The sequence below is a fragment of the Lagenorhynchus albirostris genome, chromosome 1 (genome assembly GCF_949774975.1).
Source record: "Lagenorhynchus albirostris chromosome 1, mLagAlb1.1, whole genome shotgun sequence".
In the NCBI taxonomy this organism is placed as follows: Eukaryota; Metazoa; Chordata; class Mammalia; order Artiodactyla; family Delphinidae; genus Lagenorhynchus; species Lagenorhynchus albirostris.
In genome coordinates this window covers 60691288-60707134 of record NC_083095.1, presented here as the reverse complement: position 1 = coordinate 60707134, position 15847 = coordinate 60691288, and the positions used below count along the sequence as shown (strand labels likewise).

Below are 15847 nucleotides of genomic sequence, written 5' to 3'. Positions count from 1 at the left end.
TTAACTTTTTGAGGAATCATCAAATATTCTAAAGTTGCTGCATCATTTTTTATGCCCACCAGCAACATATAAGGGTTCTAATTTCTCCATATGCTCAACATTTGTTATTTTTCTTTTCCTTAAAAAAATTATTATAGCCACCCTAGTGAATGTAAAGTAGCATCTTATTGTCAGTCTCTTTTCATGGATTAAAAATTCATCATAGAAACCACTTCACAAAGAAACAAAAAAGCATGCTCACATCAGGTCTTAAGTTTTCTTCTTTTGTATATGAGGCTACCAGTAAATTGAGAGGAGATTTCCCTAAAATGAGCTGCAAAATAAACATGTGAGATCCTGAACAACAGAGCTGTGCTTTACTGGCTCCCATCACCCACTCCCCCTGGAGCAACCGTGATCAAAGCCAAGGCATCTAGATGATGACTGTTGAAATGTCACCCCCCTGAGGAATAGCCAGGTGTCCTTAGTCAGTGACTGGCAAAGAGGCATTTAAATCATTACGAGGTTTGGCTTGTTAAAAGCTCTGCTGGGGAAAAAGAAGCCGGTTTTTAAAAAACCTGATGAACATTCTTTTTTTTTTTTTCTCCATATGCACTGTATTTTTTAAGGAAAATGAAATACAACTAACCACGAATTCCACATCCTACTTAAAGTAATTTGTTGAGATAAAGCAATGGGTTAAGCAGCTTGGGTCTTAGGAAATTTCAGATTTCTTCCCAGCACATTTCTCATTAATAATTCAGTGTCCATTGCACACATTCCTGTGACAGTCTGTCATCTTTTCTTTTATCTCTGATTGCTATAATCAACACACTACAAAAGTTATTCTTTTGCTTTGAGGAGCACTTAGTTTTGAGAACTAAAGCACATACATGCAAATGATACCCAGATAAAGCAAGGGGGAAATAGAAATTTTACTTTTTTTTTCCTTCCAATTTCTGCATCCATTTCTGCATTCTGGACTGTCTGGTACAAATATCCTCGATGAGGAATTTAGTTTCTGTTTAGGTTTGCGTCTTCTTAGTGTAAATTGTACTGATGAGAGGGAAGCTGAGACTCACAGCACAGTGGGTGCCACCTGGCTGAGAGGAAGAACTAACAAAAACTGACACAAAGCTTAGGCTTGAAAGAGGCCCCGCAGCACTAGGCTGCTGAAGGTCAGTCTTCCTGGGAACCTGCACGGTTCAGACAAAGACTTGAAGGGATCTTGAAAAGAATTGGGGAGCTGGATGGAGTGATTCTTCTTTGGACTGGAAGGATTGGAAAGCCAAAGGGAGCCCAGACTAGGGATGGTGGAAAGTCCTAGAGATCCTTAAAAACCATGATAATTGAACTTTTTTTTTTTTTTAAACACAGTAACTGTTCAGTTCCTAAATGAAGTCAGTGAGCTTTAGGCATGCCTACATTGATTTTTGTGTCTTAAAAGTTTAGGCACCTGGCACACATCCAGGGGCCTCAGAAAAATGCAATCAAGTATTTCACAGAGAGACTCGAAGGTCTTCCTGATGTTCCTGATATTGGTGACAGGTCTGATCACCTGCCGGTCCCGACTGGCATCCCTGCTCTCCCAGGCCTATACACTCTCCTCCCCCGGGGCCCACCAATTCTCCCGGGTACAAAGTACATCAGGGATGCGGGCGGAGCCTTTCCAAGCGGCGCAGCCGTATCTATACCCAGCGAACACCTAGATGGATTTCCAGTACCGCGCCTGGCACGTTTGGGAGGGGAGGGGGCGGGGAGGGGGAGGCGGGGGGAGCCTCGGGCTCCTTCTGTGCCCCCAGGCGCGCGTCCTCCTTTCTAAAGTCGATTTTCCTCTGGGAGACGCAGTGGGCTCTGGGCACTACAAGCTGTATTAAGAGATTCGCGATGATTTTCTCAGGCCTCCGAACACTCCCTCCCTCGAAGAGCCGCCTGCGGGGTTGTAACGCAGGAGTCCCTAACGCACAGTTGCTGTCCTTCTTCCTTGTAATGTTCGCGGCGTAGGGTCAGTTTCCGCGACTCTTCAGAGTAAATCTGAGTGGGCGCCTGTGCTGGGGTCCCGCCCAAGGAAAGGAGTGGGACCGCACGAAGAACGTCACCGCGCTACCAGACCTCACAGGCACTTTGCACGGGCCATCTACGCGTCGGTCTGGAGGTAGCGTGCCCTGGGTAAGGACTTCCGCAGCGGTTCTCAGGAGCAGAGCAGGCGGGGGGGGGGGGAGTTTGGGGTCCCGGACGACTGGACGGGAGTGGGTCCCCCAGGGTGGGGCAGCAACTGAGGGAAACGGAGATGAACTCCAGACATCCGTGCCTAGGGTCTGCTTCAGTCTTTGCTTTGGATAGAAGCAGGGTGAGATGGGACAGAATCTCCACCTTTGTTTCCCATCCACCCTTCATGAAAGCGGAGAAACTCCCCAGGTCCCCCTGAAGGGGATGGGTAAAGGGGTGCTGCAGGGGAACCCCAGAAGCAGCTGCTCTAGTCGATCGGAGCTCAAAACTGGGAAGGAAAAAATTGGGCGAGGGGTGATAAGCCACCTATATCGCCTACCTCCCTCTCTTTCTCCGCCCCCCCCCATTTTCGTAGCTGCTGACGCGCGGGTGGTGCCTATTAATCATTCACCAGCCCACAGCCGCGGCAGTTAATGGCTGTGCCGCGCGGGGCCCTAGTCTCCCGGCACGTTCGCGTGTGCCCAGGTGCCCTGGAGCGGCGAGCGGCTGCGCGCAGGCAGCCGCTGGGCGATGCGCTCCGCCGGCGCCGGTGGAGCCGCGCTCCCTGCAGTCTCTGAGCGCTTACCCCAGGCGCCCAGCGGCTGTGAGCTGCGGGCGGACGGCCGGGGTGCCAAGTGACAGCGCAAGCGGCGGGGGCGCCAGTAGAACTCCCCAGCCCTGGCAGCCCCATCGGCCCCCATGTTGTTCCCCAATGGCACCGCCTCCTCTCCCTCCTCTCCTAGCCCCAGCCCAGGCAGCTGTGGCGAAGGCGGCGGCAGCAGGGGCCCCGGGGCCGGAGCTGCAGACGGGATGGAGGAGCCGGGGCGAAATGCGTCCCAGAACGGGACCTTGAGCGAGGGCCAGGGCAGCGCTATCCTCATCTCTTTCATCTACTCCGTGGTGTGCCTGGTGGGGCTGTGTGGGAACTCCATGGTCATCTACGTGATCCTGCGCTACGCCAAGATGAAGACGGCCACCAACATCTACATCCTCAACCTGGCCATCGCCGATGAGCTGCTCATGCTCAGCGTGCCCTTCTTGGTCACCTCCACGTTGCTTCGCCACTGGCCCTTCGGCGCGCTGCTCTGCCGCCTCGTGCTCAGCGTGGACGCAGTCAACATGTTCACCAGCATTTACTGTCTTACCGTGCTTAGCGTGGACCGCTACGTGGCCGTGGTGCACCCTATCAAGGCAGCACGCTACCGCCGGCCCACCGTGGCCAAGGTGGTGAATCTGGGCGTGTGGGTGCTATCGCTGCTCGTCATTCTGCCCATCGTGGTCTTCTCGCGCACGGCGGCCAACAGTGACGGCACGGTGGCCTGCAACATGCTCATGCCCGAGCCCGCCCAGCGCTGGCTGGTGGGCTTCGTGTTGTACACTTTTCTCATGGGCTTTCTGCTGCCCGTCGGGGCCATCTGCCTGTGTTACGTGCTCATCATCGCCAAAATGCGCATGGTGGCCCTCAAGGCCGGCTGGCAACAGCGCAAGCGCTCAGAGCGCAAGATCACCCTGATGGTGATGATGGTGGTGATGGTGTTTGTCATCTGCTGGATGCCTTTCTATGTGGTGCAGCTAGTCAACGTGTTCGCAGAGCAGGACGACGCCACGGTGAGCCAGCTGTCGGTCATCCTCGGCTATGCCAACAGCTGCGCCAACCCCATCCTCTATGGCTTCCTTTCAGACAACTTCAAGCGCTCTTTCCAGCGCATCCTTTGCCTCAGCTGGATGGACAACGCCGCCGAGGAGCCAGTCGACTACTACGCCACGGCCCTCAAGAGCCGCGCCTACAGTGTGGAGGACTTCCAGCCTGAGAACCTGGAGTCCGGCGGCGTCTTCCGTAATGGCACCTGCACGTCCCGGATCACTACTCTCTGAGCCCGGGCCAAGCAGGGGCTTTGTACCAAGAGAAGGGGAGGATGAGGAGAAAGGAAGTCCGGGTGCGAGAGGCGAAAGTATCCCAGGAGTCAGGGTGCAATGGGGAAAGTGGGGCTAGGACACTGTGTGCTTCTGGTGGAGACCCGGGAAAGGCGCGCGACAAAGGTGGAATTGGACGCTTTGCGTATAAACTGGGAAGACTAGCGGGCCCCCTTCTCCTCTTTCGCTTCTTTCTCCCCTGCGATTGCACTTCTGCATCCCTCTTCGCCCCTCCCTTGGCAATTTCGGTCTTTCTTTACGCCCCGTCCTACCGGTGCAGATCGTGAACTTATTAACGTCGCCAGCTGAGCCTGACCCTCAGCCCCGCCAGCCGTCGTTTCTGTTTAAGCTGAGCCACGGTTACCGCCACGGGTTTCCCTCGGGAAAACCCAGCTGGCCCTCAGCCGCGCCTTGCAGGGCCCCTCGCTCGCCAGATTCTGCTTGATGCCTCTAGCGGAGTCTCGAGAACCACCACTCTCCCTTTCTGCAGCCCTACTTCAAAGGAAGTCAGTCTTGAGAAGGATCTCGGCAGCTGGTCCTTTCTCCCACCCTCGGGTGAAAGGAAGGTGCGCGCTTCGCCGAGCCCCTCCGCCCCTCCCACTCCACCCAGAGCGGAGCCAGGTGCTTAGTAAAATCGGTCCCGCGCTTCGAACCCCAGGCATCCCGCAGTCCTTATCCAAAGCCCACTTTGGAGCAAAAAGGAGCTGAGAACAAGCGACTAGGGGTTTTTAAAAGATTCCGGGCTTTGGTGGGGGAGGAGGGCTTGTAATAGAAGCCCCCCTCCAGCCCGGCTCACAAACGGCTCTTTTAGTTTTAGAGACCAAGAGCTAGGCACTCCCGGGGCGCTGGTCTGCATTAGGCCAGGAAGGACAGGGCGCACTTTCCCCGGGGGCCGCCCGGGAGCTTGGCTGCAGCTCCACTAGGCTTTCTCCTTCACCCAAGCTTCTGGAGGTGCACATCCAAGAGTAACGACAGGCACCGGGCCGGGACCTCAGGTGACGTCTTCCCAGTCTCGGCCGATCCCGACCGCGTCGCCGCCACCTGCAGGTAGAGGGTGCGGCCTGCCCGACCCCTGAGGGCTGCTGCCTTTCAAGCGGTGCCTAATAGGTTATTTTCTTGCTTAACATATTTATTTATTTATTTGTGGTGTTTGAAAAAAATGTGTCTCTGCTTTCCTTTTCTCCACTTGCGTAGCCCAGGGCCTCTTCTTCGGGACACTGGCGATGGGGCGGGCGCGGAGGTAGCAGTGGGGAAGGTTCTCTCCCCAGGGTCCCGTCCAAGCCTCTCTGTGCTAGGCCCTCTTTTCTTATCCTTTCCTCTAGCCTTTCTATTTTTGCTTGTGTTCAGTGAAGTTTGGAGAGTTTTTCATACTTTTCTTATGTAGTCTCTTGTTTGTCTTATAATAAATAAATAACGTGGGTTAGCCTTCTCCCATGCAGAGTGGAAAGTCCCGAACTCCTAGCTTTCAACATCACCCTACATATGATTTGAATATATACGATATTCAAATAATATATACTGTATTCAAATCATAATATACTCACATACTATATATATATATATTTATTTATCTTGCTCCCTTATCATAAGTACGTGAGACAACTGCCAAATACAGTCACTCACAGTGGCAGGTGTGAGACTGGCTAGAACACTTTCAGATACGAGGGTTCAAGCAGCCCTCAGACTTAGAACTCCGAAATCTGATTCAGACAGACTTTAATTGGTGCCGAGGATGCCCCTGCTTATGTCCCTGCTTCCTCTCGGTTCCAGCATAGGTGATTCTAACATACGATCTAGTTAACATCATCACTTCTTTTGAAGACATTGAAAGTAGAATAATTTGTGTCTGTGTTTAATCTGACCACTTCATTGGAAGCCTGAGCAGGGCAAGAACCAATAATTTTACTTCTTTGTGTTTCCTGTATTGCTTTAGGATGCTGGCTTGTACATAGTAGGCACTAAATACATGTTTGTTGGTTGATTGTTTAAGTAAACCAGAGTGTATTGCAACAATCGGAGAGTTCTCAACATCTGGGGTTCTCAGGTTCCCTCACTGACATGATACACAATGGTTGAAATCACCATGGAAAAATATGTTTTGTGTATATTTGCTTCAAGAACATTGTGCTTTCCTGAAAGCAGCAACCAATAGTTAAAATGTCCCTAATGTTTTGTTTAATGAACAAATATGCTTTGGGTCATAAATTTGAAAGTTTAGATCTGTCACTTAAAAATAATGCATATTATTACTCCTTTGGAAAATAGATTTTTAATAGTTAAGAACAGTGAAATTTACAGATAAAAATCTTGATCACTATCCTCTTTTGAGGACACAGATCTAGTGCTCTTAACCTGTTACCACTGTAATATTAACTAAATAAACAAATGTATTATGTTGCTGCAAGTTGTCTGACTTTGCCATCGGAATTTTCCTGTTTCAACAGATTACTTAAAACGCACACAAATTGGCTTGGTTGCTCTTTCATAGATTTTAAGAAGAAAGATTTCGATTAGCTTTGGAATTTTTACCAAGATTGAAGTTATAATTTGATTTTTTCTGGTAAAGAAAAGTCTGTTAGTTCAAAGAGAGAGAAAAAAAAGAAAAAAAAACTGAGTCACTATGAATAGGAAGTACTCTATGGTTTGCTGTTGTTACCAAACTAACTAGATGATATCACAGTCTCTCACAGATTAAATTACTGTCTGCCCTCATTTATGACCTCAGACTTTGTTGTGGGAGCTAAGTAATTGCTAATTTACATCCCAGGGAAAGGTAATGGAAGGAAAAAAAAAGTGATCACCTAAAGATGTTTCAGAGGACAATAGGTAAAGGGAATATAAAAATCAGATTTCAACATAAAAGAAGAAAGACGTATTTTATGCCTTGTTCAATGATGGCCATTTCTATCCCTGGAAGAATTTAAGAAGGTACTAAAGGAGTTTTTTTTTTTTTTTTTAACAGACCTTATTTTTTTAGAGTGATTTTATTTTCACAGCAAAATAAGGAGAAAGGAGTATTTTCCAAGCAGTGATTCCAGAAGCAGGGTGGGGGGACTGTGGCCTTCAAATACCTTCAAATGCCTTGTAACTGTAGGCTTTATAGTTCTGTACATTATCTCAGCTGGACTTGTTTTTATTACTTTTAAAAGCTATAGCAAGGTGGCAAATTGAACTCATAACTTTGATGTGCAGAGAAAACATTTTGTTCTTTTGGTTTTAACTAATCTGAACATAATTCCAAGCCCCTTCCAACTGGTTAGCTGGGAGGAAAAATTAATGTTCAAACATCCAACTGAGCTCATAATTTAAATAGCCATTTTCAGAAAATTTCAACTGTCTCTCGGCTGGCCTCCCTTTCCCATTTTATCATCTCTAAAATGGCTTTAGAGTGAATATTGGGAGAGACTTTGTGTCCCAATGGAGGAAGGGACGAGGTGGGGTCCTTGGAAAAGCAGCTCTGTCTGCCGTTGGCTCTCTGGGAACAGGTCATTTGTCACCTGGATGATAACTGGTTGCAGTTTGTTGAAATCAGCAGCTTCCGGAGCCTGTGATCTGACTTCTCAGCCTGGTGAGCGCTGCGCCACAGCTCCTGTGCGCTGCAACCCTCTCAGAGTCTTCTGGGGGTTCTCATACGGCCCACCAGCCTGGGGTCTACCCCTGCCTCTGAAAGCAGTGACCTGGCAGCAGGCAGCCCTGTGGTGAGCCTCTTGGCTCCGTGACCACAGGGGGTCTAGGGTGGCTCTGGACTGGTGACCCTCAGGAACTCTTCTGGCTGATAACTTTTTCTGCGGCTCTGTCTCAGGTCTTTTGCACCTCTCCTTACCTTTGTCAGCCTCACTCATGAAAAACATTCCACATACCCTGCATCCGTGTTACACTAGAGGAAAAGCATAGGACTTGAGTCCTTTAGTCTTAGCCTTTAATGTGTGAAGGCAGGAAAAAAAGAATTTAGAAATCTCTAGGCAACCCCTATCCCCCCTGCCTCACCTGATTTCCAAGCCTTTCTGCACTGCCTAGAAGTTGGAAACAAGCTCTCTCTTATGCTAAGGCGATGAGCCTCACCTCGGGGTGAGAGACAGCAATGAAACATTTATGGAGGAAGGTAAAATGTATCAGTTTAATGTCCTTGCTCTCTCTCTTACTGGGGACCTCTGTGTTCTCAGAGTGGAATTTCTGAGGCCATCTTCTCCTCCCAAGAATGGCCCGAGAAAGGATCACGTTTGAAAATCTTTGATGCTTCATCCAGTTAACACTGACCATTGAAAAATGCTGAATGTATGGTTTGAGCGTGAGGAAAAAGGCAAGGAGTTCTCCTGGCAAATATTATGGAAGATACATTTTTAAAAATTGTGATATATTCCCAACATATTTTAAACAAATAATAGAGATGTTATATTTATATCAATCTTCTAAAAAACACTTTGGTAGTAGGGTTATGTCTTGCAAATCTCACTCATTCCCTTCTCCATTCTAGCATGCCACATCAGAGAGGTTAGGTCCTTAACTATAATGATTCATAGACAGTTGCATAATTGTTACAGTAGTGTGTGCTTTAAAAACAAGGTATTGCAAAGTCTGTGCTGCTGTCTTGCTGCACCATACACCTCTGAGCCCATGAGAACCTCTTCCACATATTCAGACGGATATCTTGCTTTTCATTCTACTCATTTCATTTGTTGGTGTTAAAAGAAGGCAGAGAGGTTCAACATTGTTACATGGTTTCCCAAGATGGAGGCAGGTGCCCATATAATGTTATAAGTGATTATTTACTGCTTTGCTGAATATCTGGAGACAGGGTACTGTATTGAGTGTGCTCCTGAGAGAACTGCCTTAGGGATGAGCAGATACATCCAGCTTCTGATTTTACCCATAAGGAGAAGGAAGGCGCTCCTGCAATGATGACACAGCTTGTGAACAGAAGCAACCAGTTCAAACTAAAATATCAAAACACCTGCTTGTCAAACTGTTGGGCAGAGAAAAGCATCATCTAAAAAGGAGATATAATTTTATCTAAAAGTCCTTTGGTAAAATGTTCACTTTGATAATAAACCTAACTGTTGTCAAAACATATATCAAATGCAATCTTCTTGGCCTAAAGCTGGAAATATTATACTTATTTAAGGCTGAGACTACAGGCATGCTTCTAAAATTCTTTGGAATAATAATGAGCTTAAGACTCTAAAAATAAATACCTCTTTAAGCCACACTGATTCAAGTCTTCAGTTTTGAGTGGACAAGATGTATAAAATGAAATGAGATGTGGCCATCAGCTAATGTACTATATCTGCAGTGGAATTCAACTCTACGCCCCTCCTCAGCACCTACATGCTGGGACCAGACACAGACCACAGACCTCCAGTGCTCCCAGCTTTAAAAATTTAAGAAAGATTTACTATGTATCAGACTCCATTTGGAGGAAGACTTATTATGGAGATGCTGTAGGATAGCATGTACAGAAAAAGTTCTGACTTTCACAATAATAATACCTGTATCAAAAGACAACTAATACTTCATTTAAATTTAAAGAGAGAGAGAGAGAGAAATCTGAGACAAGATAGGCAAGCACAAAAATATTTTACAATAACACATGTGACTTGTGTGACTCTTCTGGGAAAGGCTGTCCAAATATTGATGAACAGTAACTCTCAATAGTATTCTTTGTCTCTATAACCCTCGAACAATTCATTAATCTAGCTAATATTATTAGCAGTGGCAAAATGTCTATTCAAAGTCAATAATTAAATTAAACATTCTCCTTCATGTCCAATGAGCCACTGTAACTAGCAAACTCAACCAGATGTCTGCACGTCTATTTCAAAAGCCCCTCAAGTCTCCCTATATAAAACTCGGTGTGGAATCGGAACTTAAACACACACAAGGTAATTAAGCAAAAAGGGATTTCTTAGGTAGTAATTGGTGAAACAGAACTTCAGACCTCTGCCCCCCACCTCCTTTCCCCTTTAAGTTCCCATTTCCTAACTCTCCTCCCCCCAGCCTGGGACTCTTTGTTTTCTGACTTTTCCCACTTCTTCCAATAGAGCTTTTCTCAGAATTTCTTTTGATCTGTAGTTTACATCACTGACTAGGCTTCAGGTGTTATTTTCCAGAAGCAAAGCTTTTTAATAAGGACATAGTATCAGAAGGTCAGGCAGCAGTATCCTTGAAATTACATGTTTCTAAGGCAAACATTTCTTAACAAGTGGTCTATAGCCCTACATCAGAATCACCCAAGAACTTAAAACATGCATGTTCTCTATGCTCCACCTTAGATATTTTGATTCATTAGGTCTGGGGTGAGCCTTGGTATTTCTAAAGTACTTTAAGTTTGAGAAGTAGCGATTTAACTGTTAAGAGCATGGAGTCAGCCATCAGCAGACTGGCTCTGCTTTCTTCATTAGGTGATACTCGGCGAGGTAATCTCCGTGACGCACATTCATCTGGAAGATCAGGGTAATAATACCTCCATTATAGGGCTATTATGATGAGATGATGCATGTCAAGCGCCAAGCCAGTCAGAACTCTTTTAGTTGTGAATGAATGAAAACCTGATTAGCTCACATAACTGAACATTCTCGAGGAAGATCTGGCTTCACAGTGTACTTGATCTGTAACTCGGTACGATCTCTTTTTTTTTCAGTCTCCTTTTCTCATCTCTGACTTTCTCAATCTTGGCTCTATTTTCAGATTGGCTACTCCTGTGTAATTACAGACAGCTGCAGAAAACTGAAACATGACATTTTTCCAGGTTCAAATTTCAGGGGAAATAGTAAAAATGATTCTCCCTAATTAGACTGTCTGAGATCGTGTATTTGTTGGGAGGCATCCCTCCATGTGTCTCTCACCTTCCATGCACCCTGCTGGGTAAGCCAAGAATATGAGGCACTGACGACTTTTTACCTAGATTATTTCTCAAGGTTGTGTTTGCAGCAAGCAACCTTGAGCAAGGACAAAGAGAAGGCTTGACTACTGCTTACTGTAAATTGGTGGTTTTCCCAAGATCAGTGTCCCTCAGCTGTGACACAGACCCACTGCTGCACACCGTCCATCTGGGCTCACCATGAGAATCAGGGGCAAATGGAACTAAGGCAAATCATGTTGCTTACTGGCTGCACAGTTCTTTGTCTCTGACTCAGAAATCTTGTGTCTTCTGCTGGCATCAATGAAATAGCAACAGACCAATTTATTAGCTTGTAAGTAGAGTAAAATCAAATTCCAGATCCTGATAGTATCTACCACCAAATCCATTAGCCAGGCCTGGGGGTTATGGTTGGCTGGGCTTGCGTGATACACGCTACTTTTAGAGCTGGGAGTGTCAACTCCACCCAGAAGTGGGAGGGGCAGTGGGACAGATCCCAAGAAGAAAAGTTATGTACAATTACCCAGAGTAGATAATGAAGGGTATGTTATGTGGCAAAAATAAAATTAAGAATCATCTACAAATGTCAGACACGGATTCAGGTGCCATATATATATGTCAGATTCTATTTTTATTAGCGTATCTGCAGAGGTAGTAGAAAATTAAAGTGATTCAGGTTTTAAAATTCTTCTATTTGATCTAGCCATATATTTAAGTATTAAATAAGTAGTAAATACTTTAATATACAAAACTTTACATTATTTCTTTAAATGTAAGAACATATGAAAGTTTAGCAAAATTTATTTTTATTTATGTAACAAAATGATAAAATTAGTGATATTATTTATTTGGGAAATTCAAAATATCTCACAAATTATACCTATGGATTCCATAGGACGTTAAGAAAATGAATCACCCTGTGCATCAGATTCTGCATCTTTAAAATCAGGATGATTAGACATCAGTCCAGATGAGTAACAATTTATTACATTCCCATAAGATTAATATTTTAAAATAAGGTTATAAAGGCATTTTTATGTTATATAGAGCGTACAGTTAAGCATATTGAGATGGCACTGAGATCAGGAACACATATGAACAACATGAAGTGATACACAAAGATTTGTATATCAGATACTAAAATATGGCTCAAGCTATATCTTATCATCAGCAATTGGGAAAATGTTTGCTGTAAATACAGTTTTAAGTAATAGAAATAAGATAGCCCACGGCAGCCAGAAGCAGGTACCAGTGATTAGTAAAATAATATCCAGATATTTGGATTTCCTTCTGTTTTACCATAGCTTACAAATACCTCTGTGTGCCACTTATTTGGGGCCTGAAATATCATCACGAAGATAACCAACTCCCATGAATTAGACTGACAGTTTCAGTTCCCCTCGATTTTATAGCAGTTACATAAAACTGTCAGTAACCAGAGTTTATAATATAGCAGAAGGGCAGGCAGGGAAGAAAAGAGAAGTCATATTTATTCAGTATCTACTTTGTAAGTGACACATTTTGCCAGATGCTTTTACGTGCTATCTCATTTGGCCTTCACCAAAATTCCTATGAACTAGAAATCTCTATTCCTCTTACAAAGCAAGGAAAGAGAGAAAAACACACAAAAAACATTAAACCCCCCCCCCCGCCCCCTACTTTTCTAGCATGCTAAAGCTGGTAGTTGACAGAACCAGGACTAAAAGGCACACCTATTGCCTCCAACATGATCCTTCTACCCTATAGTTAAAGTCTTTTTAAATGGCACGCAGATTCCATTCCACAAACTACACAGAAATGGGAAAAGTCTGACTAGCACCTCAAGCTTTACAAACCATAGTGACCAAAATCAGATCAACACGCTACTCACGGTCCATACCTAAGGAAAAAACATGAAATAAATTATTGGTGAATACTAAAGAAACTGTAATATTCCTCACAGAGACAATCAGTTTGTCTACAAGAAACACCAGTTTTGGGCTTCCCTGGTGGCGCAATGGTTGAGGGTCCGCCTGCCAATGCAGGGGACACGGGTTCGTGCCCTGGTCCGGGAAGATCCCACATGCCGCGGAGCGGCTGGGCCCATGAGCCATGGCCGCTGAGCCGGTGCGTCCGGAGCCTGTGCTCCGCAACGGGAGAGGCCACAACAGTGAGAGGCCCGTGTACCGCAAAAAAAAAAAAAAAAGAAAAACCAGTTTCACCTCTAAGTCGAATGCGGCCGTGTCAAGAACCGCTCCAGACAGGAGACGCCGTAGCACAGTGACTAAGAGGGTGGGGTTAGAAATCAGAACGCCTAGTTTAGAATCCTGGCTTTGAAAATCACTGTGTCACTATGGGCAGGTTATTTACCCCCTCATTCTTCATATATCTTAATTAAAAAATAAGAATAAAAATAATTTCTACCCCATAATGTTAGCAAAGTGACAGTAAGTCTTTTCAGCATTTTTTACGTACTTCAATAATCCTTTTCATTTATATAACTATCAGAGACATAGCGATAGTTCAAGAACAAGGAAAACCAGAAACAGTTTTCTTTTCACTTATGAAGATACAGTAAACATGGTTCAATTATTAGGAATTAAATAATTAAGAAACATTAAAATAATGATCAGACACTACAACTTTAATGGCCATTAGAACGGGACAAAACCCCAGAGTTTAGAAGGCAAAATTCTAGATGAGCAACATTAATTCAGTCCCATAAACTACTATAAACAGCTTTTAGGATATTAGTAACAGTTGGGATTTTTTTTCTCTCTCTATTTAAACTAGTAAGTTGTTCTGCCGTAACAATAGTGTAAAGTGATTGAAAAGCATTAAACTAAATCGTTGTACCTAGTACTCTGCCAATTCAGAGGTCGTGTCACTTGGCAGGATACCAATTAAACAGAATACCCTGAGTTAGTCAAATGAATAGAGTCTAGTTAAGGAGAGATGAGAAACTCAGAAAAAAAAATTCTTCCCAAATATTAAAAACTGATTTATTAAAATAGAAAACAATTTATTTGCTTATAATTTTTTCTTGTAAATTATCTCAAATCCATGAGCAGGAGGAGTAGTATGCAAAACAAAGAGGTAAATATGCAAAGCACGATTTCAAACAGCTGTGGACTCTTTTAAGCTGGGGTCTGCCAAGGTTTTTTGTTCTTTTTGTTTTTTTTAATGAGTGCTCTCTCACCTGCAGCCGCATCGCTCACCCCATTTGCAAACCAAGGCTGGGTCTATAAAGAATAAAATTGATTGCATCCATTCCTCTGAGAGTTAATACTTTTCCTATGGCAATATCTTCTCCAAAGTGAGAATCTCTAGAATCATCACCACCAATATCCGGTTACATCCCATTTCAAAATGGAATAAAACCGACTCCACTCTAACTTAAATATATATTCAAGTTTTCCAATTCCCCCCGCCCCACCGACAAAAGCACAGGGGAAACCAAGGGGAAGCATTTGGCAAGCCAAGTGATGGGTTTTTGCAAAGATGGTGAACAGTATGAGGAGGACGAAGGTCAACCAGGATTTGCTTGGGCAAGAACTAGTTCTTGCTCTCTCTTCCTAAAGCACTGAAGGCAGGAACCTGATTTCCCAGTTGTATTCCATTAGTCAGTCTATAGACTCCCTATGGGTTATTCATCTTCGATTCCTCAGTGCCTACCCTGCCATCTGAAAGGTCACAGTACCCAGCAGTTAGCAGCAGGAACTGTGGAGCTCGGCCACTTAATAGTTCAGGTAAATGACTTCATATTGTCACCTTAGCTTTAGTTTCCTCATCTGTAAAATAGGGGAAATAGTAGAACCTACATCATAGGGTTGTTATGAAGGTTAAATAAGTTAATATTTAGAAAGTACTCAGAACAATACTTGGCACATGGTGAGTTTTCTAACATTCAGCAAAATACCATTACATTAAATTGATGGATTTATTAAGACAAGGCAAAGCCTTGAAGTCATTGATTTTGGTGCTGGGGCCATTACTTACAGCTTGAGTGTTTCTCTCCCTGCCCTTAGTCTTCTGGAGTCTTCCCCACATAAGCATCTCACTCTCATAGGTCAACTAATTTTTCTAAAGTACAGGTTGTTATTGACTTACTATGAATTCCTTAATCCTAAGTGTGTTGGCTTTCTAATGGGAGATAATAACAATGGTTCCTTAACCTGGATACACATCAAACACACTTAGGAAGACTTTTAAAAACATATAATCCTAATGCCTAGCTTAGGAAACTCTTGAAAATACAGCCAAAGCATCATTTGGAAACAAGGTTTCCACAGGATTCTGATACAGGTGGTTTCACTAACTGGTATTGAATCTCAACTATAGATTTAAAAGACTTCATAAAGAAAAGCATTGCATTTCTAGTGAAGAAATTTTGAGTGCTATGATTAGTCTATTAGTGGTGGAGATGTATTTTGCAGTATGGGACCTTCTTTGGTCCTTCAAATTGCACCATACCACCATCAGAATTGCCTGGCACTCCAGTAGCTCTTCAGAAGCCTTCTGTAAATCTCCTAAGTACAAGAGTATTGTTGTCAACCCCTCTTTTACTGGTATCATTTCCAAAGGTGATGGAAAATATTCATCCTGACATTCTTCTTCTTTGATATTCTTCCTGCAAGACACTTCTCTTCATGGGAACCAGATTTTGTAAATGTGTAAGTTTCTGTAGCTTTCCTTTCCATATCCTTTAATACTCCCTCGAGTCCTGGTTCATGCCCCATCAGTTATTTAAAAAAAGAGCATAGATGGCAAGGAGTAAGACGTGGAGATCACCATCCCCCCCACAAATATATCAGAAATACATCTACATGTGGATCAACTCCTACAGAACACCTACTGAATGCTGGCAGAAGACCTCAGACTTCCCAAAAGAACAGATGCTCTCAGGCGACC

The 15847-nt window shown here is 44.3% G+C and overlaps 1 protein-coding gene across 1 annotated transcript; it reads left to right on the top strand.

The window, feature by feature from the left end:
* Positions 1-2772: 2772 nt before the first annotated feature.
* Positions 2773-4564, top strand: SSTR1 (somatostatin receptor 1). Its single transcript, XM_060167668.1, has one exon. It carries the CDS (start codon positions 2887-2889, stop codon positions 4060-4062), a length of 1176 nt encoding a protein of 391 aa, XP_060023651.1. The 5' UTR covers positions 2773-2886; the 3' UTR covers positions 4063-4564.
* Positions 4565-15847: the final 11283 nt, after the last annotated feature.

Excerpts from the sequence above, each read along its gene's own strand:
- SSTR1 (XM_060167668.1), top strand. The coding sequence starts at position 2,887 with ATGTTGTTCCCCAATGGCACCGCCTCCTCTCCCTCCTCTCCTAGCCCC.